The following is a 14323-nucleotide window of genomic DNA, read 5'->3' as shown; positions in this document are numbered from 1 at the left end:
ACCCACAAGACACCAAAGGAGAACATTCATTTTGCTGTTGTTTTTACATTATGTAAGATTCACTGACTTCATTTTCAAAAGGGTATTTTTTCTGATGCTATTGGTGTTTTTCAAATGTTCAAGTTTGTAATCATTAGAGTGGCACTCAGGAGTGAGGTAGAGCAGGGGACAGGCATAGGAGAAGGAAGAGAAGAGAAAATTGGACTTCAGGTCACCCTGGAGGATTTACCAGAGATTAGCTATTGGCATGGATTTAGTGGGTGACAAAAGAGGGGACAGGGATAGGGATTAGGGGAAAACAGCATGGGCACTTTAATATCCAAAGCCAAAGAACTGTGGGAATTAAAAAGTTGTAGAAATCCTCCAAAGAGAATAAGAGTACCAGAGAGACTGGCAGGGTAGCAGGGCAGAAAGGGATGAGAGCGAAAACAGCAGGACCACAGAAAGATAGAGGTAGCTTTGAGAAAACAGAGAAGGGGAGGGAAAGAAAGTAAGATAAATAATCATATACTTAAAAGAAAGAGAGAGAGCCTTTTCATCTTTCTTGAAATTACAGAAGAATAGGAGACACAGCATCATGACACAATGAGAGGGGAAGAGGGAGAGACAGAGAGAGAGAGAGCAGGAGAGAGTGAGAGAGAGAGATAGAGAGGGAGTGATAAAGAGAGTGAGAGAGAGAGAAGAAAGAGAGAGCGATAGAGAGAGAGCGGTAGAGAGAGAAAAAGGGAGCAGAGGGAGGGGTAGATAGAGACAAACAAGGGAAGCCGACAAAAAAAATATTTGGAGCTTCCCCTGCCCCCTCAACCATCTCTGGGGAACAAGGGAATACGGCAACGGTTCAAAGCCAGGGAGAGAGGGACCGAGAGAGAAAGAGAGAGAGAAAGAGGGAGGGAGAGACTGTTGAATGCACTTGGCCGGTATATTCTAGGGTGATCCAAATCTTGCTTTATCAGACCGTCTGAGAGAGAGAAGAAGAGACTGAGGAGGACAGAACATGGGGGAGAGTCTTTCTCGGTCTGTTTTCAAAATCGTTCCATTCTTTTTTAGAGAAAGAGAAGAGAAAACATAAGGGGGAGCATTGGAGAGAGAAAAGCGAAAGAGGATGGAGGGGGACAAGAGAAAGAGGGGAATTGAGGAACTTAGAGACTTCTAAGGGCTGTGGAGATGTTTTTCCTTTCTTAAGAAAAAAGACTTGTACCCAAATAAGAGCAAAAAAAAATTAAAATCTAAACATAGTTGATTCTCTAAATGCTGTTTTTCCACCCTGCAAGTGAACACTGAAAAGCATATGCGTGAAGAAATCTGATGGACGCGACTGAGATAGATAGAGAAAGGCAAGGCAGAGAATTCTGACATGGTGTCGACCCAAATTGACAGAGTGGGAAGAGGAAGGAGTTGGATATTCAGTGATAGACGCATCTACCAGAAAACACAGGTACACTCTGATCAATAATAAGATCAGTCAAAATATCCATCGTCATCATCACAGATTATCATTATCCGGATACATCCATCGTTCATCAGTCTTTATTGATTTGAGACCTCAGTGTGGAGTGCCTAAGTATTCTATCATATTGCTGCTTATTTATATTCTACTCTATACATTACAGCACCATTTATCAAATCATTGCAAGCTATTGTTATCAAATTGATCATATGATTGTAAGCTGGTGATCTTTGCTCGTTTTGTTATTAGAAATTATCACTAATAACTGTCATCGTAAGAATATTTATGGGGCACATGTATGAATTGCTGTTATTGTATGAAAAACAAAATATCCTTTCTCTTTACATTAATGGACAATTATTATATGCCTACAAAACAGTCCTTTCTTTCTTGACAGCATATCTGCTCCGTTTAAAAACATTGAAATATCAGAATATACCAAAATCAAAATATCTTTTGAATAATCTCTAATACCAATTACAACTATAAATGTTTGTAGTTAAAATGTAAATAAATAAATATATTTGCCTATTACAGATGTGCGCTAACAATTATATTGTTCTTGAAATATGTGCCATCATGATTTGTTTCTAAGCAACTGAATAATAATAATAATAATAATAAGCCATAACACTGCAAACTTCTGCTATAATGACCACAAGCCATACTGTCTCTCACCAATAATCATTCCTCTCTTTACTTTACATACAGTCCAGTGTGTCAGGTAGTCACTTACTAGCTGTGTCACTGTGAGCAAGGTGTGTGGATATTGTGCAAAGTGGAGGTTACTGGAAGGGGGAGGGGACAGACACATAAAGTGCACAAAAGCCCTGTCTAGAATCAGAGGAGGCTGGGACCAGAGGAAAGAGCATTACTCAGCTGTAGCTGTTCTCCATGAACAACTGTGCCTGTCGACCGCTTTGCAAATTGTATGTGTGACAGAGAAGAAAATATTTTGCACAGACTCATGAAAAGGAAAGAGGAACTCAAGCAGAAGGACCAACCTAGATAAGCAGAAATAGAGAGACCACAGCTGATAGACTGGAGAGTGGAGCAGGGATTTTTTCTTCCAACACAGTACTTCAGCTCCTCACCTGGACAATTCGGGCTCTCAATACAACGTAAGAGGGAAGGGAGTCAGAGAGTCAAGGGCAGAGAGTGGAAGAACAGACAAAAACCTCCTGAGGAAGGAGAGATAGTCATCAATAGAGAGAGAGAGGAGGGGAAGTTCCCCCTCTCTCGACCCAACTCGTTGTCAGGCTGGCTGACACAGCCATGGCGTTCACCTTCGCGGCCTTCTGCTACATGCTCACCTTAGTGCTGTGTGCCGCACTCATCTTCTTCGTCATCTGGCAGGTGAGTTGAGCTCACACACACACTCACCTTAACCATGTTTATAAACTCTGGGGGATGGCGGTTAAACCATGTTTTAGCAATATTCTCTTGTTTGCTTTGTGACTCATACCTGAAATAAAGAATTGGTTGGTCTGAGAAATATCTATAATTCTGGGTGAAGACTACTTAACGTAATAGTAGTATGAGACAATGCAATAACTGAAGTCTAGCCATTGGTTGGTGTGAATGTGTGCCCACGTGCCCATCTGTGACTCACTATTTATTTGATTAATATCAGTACTGGAAGTGTCTCTCGCTCTCTCTCTCTCTCTCTCTGTTGTTATAATAAGCACATGTACAGTGCCTTCGGAAAGTATTCAGACCCCTTGACCATTTCCACATTTTGTTACCTTATGGCCTTATTCTAAAATTGATTCAATATTTTTTTTCCCTTCATCAATCTACACACAATACCCAATAATGACAAAGCAAAAACAAACCCTTTACTCAGTACTTTGTTGAAGCACCTTTGGCAGTGATTACAACCTCGAGTCTTCTTGGGATGACACAACAAGCTTGGCACACCTGTATTTGGGGAATTTCTCCCATGCTTCTCTGCAGATCCTCTCAAGCTCTGTCAGGTTGGATGGGGATCATTGCTGCACAGCAATTTTCAGGTCTCTCCAAAGATGTTCAATCGGGTTCATGTTCAGACACCTGTCCCGATGCCACTCCTGCGTTGTCTTGACTGTGTGCTTAGGGTCGTTGTCCTGTTGGAGGAAGGTGAACCTTTGCCCCACCCAGTCTGAGGTCCTGAGCGCTCTGGAGCAGGTTTTCATCAAGGATCTCTCTGTAATTTGCTCCGTTCATCTTTGCCTTGATCCCGACTAGTTAGGTTTCCTCCAGACATGTACCAGGTTTCCTCCAGATGTGATACTTGATGTTTAGGCCAAATAGTTCAATCTTGGTTTCATCAGACCAGAGAATCTTGTTTTTCATGATCTTAGAGTCTTTAGGTGCCTTTTGGCAAACTCCAAGCGGGCTGTCATGTGCCTTTTACTGAGGAGTGGAGTGCTGCAGAGATGGTTGTCCTTATGGAAGGTTCTCCTATCTCCACAGAGGAACTCTAGAGCTCTGTCAGAGTGACCACCAGGTTCTTGGCTCTTCTCCCCCGATTGCTCACTTTGGCCGGGCGGCCAGCTCTAGAAAAGTCTTGGTGGTTCCAAACTTCTTCCATTTAAGAATGATGGAGGCCACTGTGTTCTTTGGGACCTTTAATGCTGCAGAACTGTTTTAGGTACCCTTCTCCAGATCTGTGCCTCGACACAATCCTGTCTCAGAGCTCTACTGACAGTTCCTTTGACCTCAAGGCTTGGTTTTTGCTCTGACATGCACTGTCAAATGTGGGACCTTACATAGACAGGTGTGTACCTTTCCAAATCATGTCCAATCAATAGAATTACCACAGGTGGACTCCAATCAAGTTGTAGAAACATCTCAAAGATGATCAATGGAAACAGGATGCACCTGAACTCAATTTCGAGCCTTCAATTTCAAGGTCCTGAATACTTATGTAAATAATGTATTTCTTTTTTAGTTTTTTATAAATTAGCAAAATAAAAATTTTTTTTATCGGTTTTCGCTTTGTTATTATGGGGTATTGTGTGTAGATTGCTGAGGATTATTATTTTTTAAATCCATTTCAAAATAAGTCTGTAACGTAACAAAATGTGGACATTTATTAATTTAACTAGGTAAGTCAGTTAAGAAAAAAATCGTATTTATAATGCCAAACCCGGACAACGCTCCTTTCTAGGGAATTTTTCCTAGCCACTGTGCTTCTACATCTGCATTGCTTGCTGTTTGCGGTTTTAGGCTGGGTTTCTGTACAGCACTTTGTGACATCAACTGATGTGAGATGGGCTTTATAAATATATTTGATTGATTGATTGTGCACCGCCCTATGGGACTCCCAATCACGGCCAGATGTGATACAGCCTGGATTCTAACCAGAGACTGTAGTGACGCCTCTTGCATTGACATGCAGTGCCTTAGACCGCTGCGCCACTCGGGAGCCCAAAGTTTAGGGGTCTGAGTACTTTCCGATGGCACTGTATGGCACCATAAACAGGAAGTTTATTAATATGAGCTAGTGAAAAGGAATTTAAATTTGAGTAGGAATGGGGAGACAATTAGATGGAGGGCAAGAGAGATATATGTGCATTAATGCAACCTTCATCATAAGGACCAGCCTACTGACTGCAGAATTATGATAGAAATTTGTACAGGCGTCACTGGAGACTTCTTCACAATCAGTATTCTACATGTCTAAAGCCTCAGACACAGACTGCACAAAGGCCAGAGCTCATCTCTCTCAGCTATAGCCTTCTGTCGAGGGAGACATTGTTCATTTGAAATTCAACACAGCATTATCAGATCATTACAAAAGACTGGTTTGAAATTACTGTAAGTATTGACTACTAAATTGACTAGTGGGTGAGATTGCACTGCATGTGAGTCAGTCAATGTGTGTGTGTCTGTGTTTGTGGGAGAGATGCGTGTGTATGTACCTGTGTGAGAGAAGGGGAAGGTAAAAGGTGGGATAGAGTGTGTGTATGCGTCAGCAACGAACCATGTTATTGAGAATGCTTATCAAACTATCATTTTGTTCCACCCCTTACCCCCATCTGCCTCCATCCATGGTTTGCGACCCCCATCTCTGTGTGTCTTTCAACCAATGAGACGGCTTGTTCACTTCTATAGTAACCATGGTGCCCGCTAAGGGGCTCATCAGATCACTATGGAAACTGTATCTGTTTACTACGAAGAGGAGCATGAAACAGAGAATAGGGGGTTGTGCTATCCGGGATCCTTGGGACATCCCTACCCTAACCTTAACCCCTACCCTAACCATAACCCCTACCCTAACCTTAACCCCTAACCATAACCCGTACCTAACCCTAACACTTACCTTAACCCTTTTACATTTCAACTTCAAAGGGGTAGGGACGTTCCAAGGATCCCGGATAGCACGGGCCGAGAAGAGGGAGTGGTTTAGATCTATTAGGTGGAAAGGTGTTGTTGAAAGTAAAATACCGATGTGGAGCGTTACATTGGTTTCTGAAAGGGAAAGATGGATGTCACAGGGAGAGAGGAATGTTGAGAAGCAGAGAGGGATGCTTAGATGGAGATCTAAGAAACAGAGAGAAACAGAGAGAGACTAAGGATTTGAAAGATATAAAAGGATGAATGGAGGTATGGGAATTGCAAACTTAATGCGGCAATCAGCAGTTGACACAATAACAGAAGAACTCCCCGCCCCTCGTTTGGTAAAAAGCTGAGGGATGGAGCTGGAAAAATGTAGCTATGGATGCAAGGACTGACCAAAATTATAGCTTTAACCATGTTGTGAGGCCATATAGTGTCTGTTTACATTGACATTGTTTAAAAACATTGGAGTAAAACAAGCTTATATTTTGGGCTCTGATGGGGTATGACAGTTGAGCTAAGCTCATGAGGCATTATAAATGATATTCTTCAACAATCAATGTGTACATACCATTAATTTACAAGTCCAAAATGTTTGTAGCAACTGCAGATTACCCCTTTAAGATGATAAGAAATCTTGTGAAAAGAGGCTAAAAGGGATATGATTGGAATTGAACGAGAATAACACATTGTGAATGTGAAAGAAAACACCATCCATTTACGTTCAATATTAATGTATCTTTATCCAATGCAAATGACAGAAAATGTAACCATATACACTGTACATGTGTTTTTAGATTATTGCGTTTGATGAGCTGTGCACAGACTTCAAGAACCCAATCGATCAGAGCAACCCCACCAGAGCGGTAAGGCCCCCTGCTTTATGAAAGGGAGTGGAGTTCTGTGAAGTGTGACCCAGTTCTATGAGCCCATCTACAGTCACGGCCACTCAGCTGTGAAGAGTAGAGCACTATAGACAGACAGGCAGACAGACAGACATAGACTATGGCAATTTATTCAAATAGAAAAACCTTTGTTTATTTATCTATTTATTTATCATGTGTGAAACATTTACTCAATGTAATGTTGCTTCTATTTTGCCAGTGATATTTTTGCTGAGGGTTCCTTCATCTAAAATAGCCACACAATAACGTTCTGTATCTGACTCTCCATATCTGACTCTCCATATCTGACTCTGCTTTCTCTCTGTTCACTTTTCAGAGGGAAAGAATTCTGAATATTGAAAGAATATGCAACTTGCTGCGGAAGGTCAGTAAGTGGCTCCAAGGCACGCACACACACACCTTGTGGGAGAGAAGATCTACGCATCTATTTACAGGACTGAGACGGATTGATTCACATCTTCCCTTCCTGCCTGTAGCCCTTCCCACCTTCTCATTCTCTCTCTTACTCTCTCTCACACACACACACACACACACACACACACACACACACACACACACACACACACACACACACACACACACACACACACACTATAATTACCTGGCTTTTTATACTGCCACCACTCTCTAATTTCTCTGTCAGTGTTAATGGACAAGCTGTAGAGTCGATGAGGGGAGATTGAAGGAGGGAACACCTGGAGGCCAGCAGGCTTTTATGAAAATCATAACTGATCCCTGCCACTCTCATTCCATATGAAAATCATAACTGATCCCTACCACTCTCATTCCATATGAAAATCATAACTGATCCCTGCCACTCTCATTCCATATGAAAATCATAACTGATCCCTGCCACTCTCATTCCATATGAAAATCATAACTGATCCCTGCCACTCTCATTCCATATGAAAATCATAACTGATCCCTACCACTCTCATTCCATATGAAAATCATAACTGATCCCTGCCACTCTCATTACATATGAAAATCATAACTGATCCCTGCCACTCTCATTCCATATGAAAATCATAACTGATCCCTGCCACTCTCATTCCATATGAAAATCATAACTGATCCCTGCCACTCTCATTCCATATGAAAATCATAACTGATCCCTGCCACTCTCATTCCATATGAAAATCATAACTGATCCCTGCCACTCTCATTCCATATGAAAATCATAACTGATCCCTGCCACTCTCATTACATATGAAAATCATAACTGATCCCTGCCACTCTCATTCCATATGAAAATCATAACTGATCCCTACCACTCTCATTCCATATGAAAATCATAACTGATCCCTGCCACTCTCATTCCATATGAAAATCATAACTGATCCCTGCCACTCTCATTCCATATGAAAATCATAACTGATCCCGGCCACTCTCATTCCATATGAAAATCATAACTGATCCCTACCACTCTCATTCCATATGAAAATCCTAACTGATCCCTGCCACTCTCATTCCATATGAAAATCATAACTGATCCCTACCACTCTCATTCCATATGAAAATCATAACTGATCCCTACCACTCTCATTCCATATGAAAATCATAACTGATCCCTACCACTCTCATTACATATGAAAATTGCAGCTTTTTCAAAGCATTTTGTCCTGAAGTGTTTCTGATAACGACATTTGCATTTGTGTGGTGTGCACTCTATTTGTGTGGTGTGCACTCTATTTGTGTGGTGTGCACTCTATTTGTGTGGTGTGCACTCTATTTGTGTGGTGTGCACTCTATTTGTGTGGTGTGCACTCTATTTGTGTGGTGTGCACTCTATTTGTGTGGTGTGCACTCTATTTGTGTGGTGTGCACTCTATTTGTGTGGTGTGCACTCTATTTGTGTGGTGTGCACTCTATTTGTGTGGTGTACACTCTATTTGTGTGGTGTGCACTCTATTTGTGTGGTGTGCACTCTATTTGTGTGGTGTGCACTCTATTTGTGTGGTGTGCACTCTATTTGTGTGGTGTGCACTCTATTTGTGTGGTGTGCACTCTATTTGTGTGGTGTGCACTCTATTTGTGTGGTGTGCACTCTATTTGTGTGGTGTGCACTCTATTTGTGTGTTTTATTTCTAGCTGGTGGTGCCAGAGTACTCCATACATGGGCTGTTCTGCCTGATGTTCATGTGTGCTGGGGAGTGGGTCACCCTGGGCCTAAACATCCCCCTGCTCTTCTACCATCTCTGGAGGTACACGACACAAAACGACACAACACAGCATGGCACGACACGAACAACACGACATGACAAGACGCAACAAGACACAACAGGACACGACACGACATGAAACGACACAACACAACAAACAACACTAACAACACAACACAACACGAACGACACAACACAACAGGACACGACACGACACGACACGACACAACACAACACAACAGAAACAACATTACCTGACACAACACAAACCACACTAACAACACAACATGAACGACACAACACGACACAACACAACAAGACACGACACAAATCGACACAACAACACGACACAACATGAACAACATGACACGAACGACATGGCACAACACGACACAACATGAAGGACACAACGCAAAATGAACAACACTAACAACACAACACGACACGACACAACATGACACAACACAACAACACACGACACAAATCGACACAACAACACAACACGAACAACACAACACAACAGAAACAACATTACATGACAACACAAACAACACTAACAACACAACACGAATGACACAACACAACACAACAAGAACGACATGACACAACACAACACAAATGACACAACGTGACACAACCACTCTCTCAAACAGGATGCTTTTTAGTTGTTTCTGTTGTAAGAATGCTCTCTCTCTCTCGTCAGGTTTTTCCATCGGCCGGCAGATGGGTCAGAGGTAATGTATGACCCTGTCAGTGTGATGAATGCAGACATCCTGAACTACTGTCAGAAGGAGTCCTGGTGTAAGCTGGGCTTCTACCTGCTCTCCTTCTTCTACTACCTGTACAGGTGAGGTCATATTACAGGTGAGGTCATATTAATCAAGCTATTGATCATCAGTCAAGCCAAGTTCATTGGTGAATGGGAGCCTCCTCTTCTTACTGCACAATAACTGCTGTCACTCAGACCTAAAAAAAAGAGTGACAGGGGACATGATGTTATTGCTTGGCAACATCACATTCCTTCTAACATTGCTGTCCTTCTTTCCTATTTTCTCCCTCTCTCTGTCCTTGGCAGTATGGTCTACGCCTTGGTGAGTTTCTAAACACAGAATAGAAGACAAATCGACAAAGAGGAGATTGAAAGACCGTAAAAGAGAAAGAGCATGCAAGACTAAGACTGGGTGATGTCACTCACCCTTATTTCTCACCACCCATTACGCCATCACAGACCCTGTTTTGCTCTCCTCAAATCTTTGGATGGAGGGACAAACATCGGAGGACATCGTGAAGAAATTAGGCAAAGTAAAGAGACTTTTTTGAGGCTGCTCAGACACTGCAGAGACATAGAAGAGGAGGCGCAGACAGAGAGGAGGAATGAAATAATGAAGAGAAAGAGAGAACACATCTTAGCCTGTGTACGGGATGCCTTGATCTGACCATATCATGTCTTAAGGGCTGTGGGTCTGCTATTCTTAGTGATACTGTCACTCAACTGTGAATTTATAACGTTTGTGTTGCCTAAGTCCTAGCGTAGATGTTGCAGATTCATACGTCAATATCCTTCCATTCCAATAAACCTCACCATTTTAGAAAATAAACATGTATTTAGTTATTCTACTAATTTGGTTATTATTAATTATTTCAATAATTCAGTACTTGTGGTAAATCATATTCCGAGGATATGAATAGTTAGATGTTTAAGCAAATAAATACACAGTTCAATGCTACAATTTTGATCCAGAGTGATAGTAATTGTGTTATTCACAAATATCTAATATACATAATTTATGAAGTCAACAACACAAACACACAATATGAACTGAACATACGAACACAACATGAACCAATGGAGCAAGCCAAGAGGAGAAATAACAAGCTGTAACACTGTTTTGATTATGATACAATGGCCATAAGCTTCTGCGAAGGATCACGGACACCCTGGAGCAATGTTTGAGTCTAGGTCCATCCCAATCAAGGCACTATCTCCCAGCCCCCGTTCCTGCCCAGGGCAAACAGGCGGATTTCATTCCAACAGAAAATGATTCAGGATTGAAGGGAATGTTTTAGCTCTGACCGAGTTGGTACTTGGGTGTTTAAGTATTCTGTGTTTGTCTGTTCTGTTCTAGGCAGCAAGGGATGATTTCACCTGGACTTTCCATGCTCTGTGCTCAGTGATTCTAGATTCTAGAAATCTCATTCAAGAAAAGCAATAGCTAGGAGTGATTACTGTACATGGGATCATATTTCCTCTGTGGACTAATACTGTGTGACACAAATAACTGATGAGGCTGCTGAAGATGCTAGTGTTGATAGGGTTCCAATGATGGCTGTGTCAAGCGCAGAAACGCGTCTCACATAGAACATTATGGTGGGACCTACATACTGGAACTGTTCTCACTCATAGGTGTCACAGTGAATGTTGTCAGACACTTAAGTCTTCGGTTCATTTCAAAGCCGTGACTTAGCTGGTGCTGTCCTCATCGTCATGAATCCATAGCGCTATGTGTAGATCATTCATAATGATCGGACTGTGTGATGTTAAAATCATTAGAAAAATGGGTAATACTGGAACTTGAAAAATACATGTAAAACTGAGTGATTATTTATTATAAGCTGACCATAATAGTAGTAATGAATGGTTTACAACAGTTGTGATCAGTTGGCATCTGAACACACACAGAGCCCTGCATTATAATGGAGCCACTCACATTTTAGTAATGTGTCAATATTGTTCAGCTAGGTTTCTTGTGCCAAGACACATACAGTATGTTGATCCTGACAGTTCCCTCTAAAAAAGGACAACAACTTCTCAACCCCTGCCAACAATGTGAGTCAATCACAGACAATTGCTAAAGCACAAAATGGCGGGTCACAGAGGAGGGGAAATATAGCTAGGCTGACCATCAATGAATTTCATAATGCAGTTCATCAGAATGAATGAATTAATATATATTTAAGAATAACTATTTGTAACTGTCTTCTATACATCTCTCATTACTGTATGCTATATTTGTTGGTGCGGTAGTTTGTATTCATTAGAATACAATATGATATACAGGTCACAAACAGCAATTCACATATTATAATAAAATAGCAATGTGTTAAAATATTATGTGGTACAACTACTGTGTTTTCTCTTGTCTAAATCTATATTTTCTTGAACATATAATTCAAAAGCCTATTTTGTTAAGAATTGGATTCATTGGTCCAGTTGTAGTGCACTGGGTGTTCATAGTTAAAAATGCAAATGAAAGAAATTCAATGCATGATTGAGAGGTGAAGGATCTGTCTCAATAGCTGTAAGTAACAGGTGATCAAAAGAACATTGGAAGATCGAAAAGGAGACGTATTCTGAAGGCCATACTTTGTTATGTCTCAATCCCAAGATATTCTGTTTGCTATGGACTCGAGGGAACCTGGAATAGTACAATAAACAGGAGCTGAGGATTGTACATCTACAAGAGAGCAAGTATGATGGAGGAAGTGAGTGTGTTAATTATGGGGGTTGGAGGGGAGAGTGGGTGAGGGAGAGTTGGAGAGGTAGAGACAGGCAACCGGACATAGACTGCATCTCATTATACGATGTCACCATGGCAACATAATTGTGTTAGATTCCTATTGACTCACCCTGTCTCTGCCTCACTCTCTTGCTCTCACTCAACTCAGAATCAAATCCAAAATAGGCTTTACATGCATGGCAGCACTGAAGTATAGGTAGATGCATGATACAGCAAATAGATTGTTATCACTTATCTTATCTTATTCAACTCAGATGCACAGCAAACCATCTCTCTACATTACTCACATACACCCACACACACACACAAAACCACACTCACGCACGCACACACACAAAGACAAACACACATACAAACACACACACCCACAAACAAACACACATAGGCACAGAAACACATGCACACAAGTCATATTATATACACACCACACGTTTATGTAAGCATGCACATAAATGCCCTCTCTCCTTACACTCTCTCAGATACTTGACAGTCCATACCATATATTTCATATTTCATTCAGTCTAGGCCCCCCCCTACCCTCCGAAATAATCATTTTCTCAACTCCGTCCCTGCATTCTCTCCCTCCTCTCTGCCTCCAGAGAGTAGTTGCCATGGAAACTGGTTACAATTGATAAGTTTGAAACATAAAGTACGCGCTTGGCACACACACTCACTCTCTCTCTTTCTCTCTCTCTCACACACACACACACACTCTCTTTCTCTCTATCTCACACACACACACTCACTCTCTTTCTCTCTCTCTCTCACACACACACACACACACACACACACACTCTCTTTCTCTCTCTCTCTCTCACACACACACACACTCTCTTTCTCTCTCTCTCTCTCACACACACACACACACTCTCTTTCTCTCTCTCTCTCTCACACACACACACACACACTCTCTTTCTCTCTCTCTCTCTCTCACACACACACACACTCTCTTTCTCTCTCTCTCTCACACACACACACTCACTCTCTTTCTCTCTCTCTCACACACACACACTCACTCTCTTTCTCTCTCTCACACACACACACTCACTCTCTCTCTCTCTCTCACACACACACACTCACTCTCTTTCTCTTTCTCTCTCTCTCTCACACACACACACTTTCTTTCTCTCTCTCTCACACACACACACTTTCTTTCTCTCTCACACACACACTCACTCTCTTTCTCTCTCTCTCTCTCACACACACACACTTTCTTTCTCTTTCTCTCTCACTCACACACACACACTCTCTTTCTCTCTCTCTCTCTCTCTCTCTCTCTCACACACACACACACACACTCACTCTCTTTCTCTTTCTCTCTCACACACACACACTTTCTTTCTCTTTCTCTCTCACTCACTCACACTCACACACACACACACACACACACACAATTGAAAATACACTAGGATTTCTACATGGTGCATATACTCTACTCCCCACATTATAAAGTGTAAGCAAAGCAAGACATCAGGCAATATTATGACTCAGACATTGTGTGTCCTCACAAACAGGGAATAGTCAAAGTAATTGGTGGTATGTCATGCCCATTGGTGTATAGTTGGTCAAATGGCTGATTAACACTTTGCTAAATGATTGGGTTTCTAGAAGTGAACCCATCACCTATATTTGGAATTAATTCCACTGGAATAGTCAGAGAGAAGGGGGAGGAAAAATTGGGGGGAGATACAGTGGGGCAAAAAGTATTTAGTCAGCCACCAATTGTGCAAGTTCTCCCACTTAAAAAGATGAGAGAGGCCTGTAATTTTCATCATAGGTACACTTCAACTACGACAGACAAAATGAGAAGAAAAAAAATCCAGAAAATCACATTGTAGGATTTTTTTATGAATTTATTTGCAAATTATGGTGGAAAATAAGTATTTGGTCACCTACAAACAAGCAAGATTTCTGGCTCTCACAGACCTGTAACTTCTTCTTAAAGAGGCTCCTCTGTCCTCCACTCGT

The 14323-nt window shown here is 41.5% G+C and overlaps 1 protein-coding gene across 2 annotated transcripts; it reads left to right on the top strand.

Moving 5' to 3' along the window:
- Positions 1-365: 365 nt before the first annotated feature.
- cnih2 (cornichon family AMPA receptor auxiliary protein 2) lies at positions 366-11946 on the top strand. Of its 2 annotated transcripts, XM_031809386.1 has the most exons (7): positions 736-1435; positions 2159-2803; positions 6568-6636; positions 6992-7039; positions 8767-8879; positions 9541-9684; positions 9913-11946. In XM_031809386.1, exons 2-7 carry the CDS (start codon positions 2723-2725, stop codon positions 9938-9940), a joined length of 483 nt encoding a protein of 160 aa, XP_031665246.1. In that variant the 5' UTR covers positions 736-1435; positions 2159-2722; the 3' UTR covers positions 9941-11946. The 2 variants fall into 2 exon arrangements, with proteins under 2 accessions (XP_020320893.1, XP_031665246.1); XM_020465304.2 differs by having other exon boundaries at positions 366-2803.
- The last annotated feature ends 2377 nt before the right edge of the window (positions 11947-14323 follow it).

The sequence above is a fragment of the Oncorhynchus kisutch genome, linkage group LG29 (assembly GCF_002021735.2).
Source record: "Oncorhynchus kisutch isolate 150728-3 linkage group LG29, Okis_V2, whole genome shotgun sequence".
NCBI lineage: Eukaryota > Metazoa > Chordata > Actinopteri > Salmoniformes > Salmonidae > Oncorhynchus > Oncorhynchus kisutch.
This window is presented reverse-complemented; position numbering and strand designations above follow the sequence as displayed.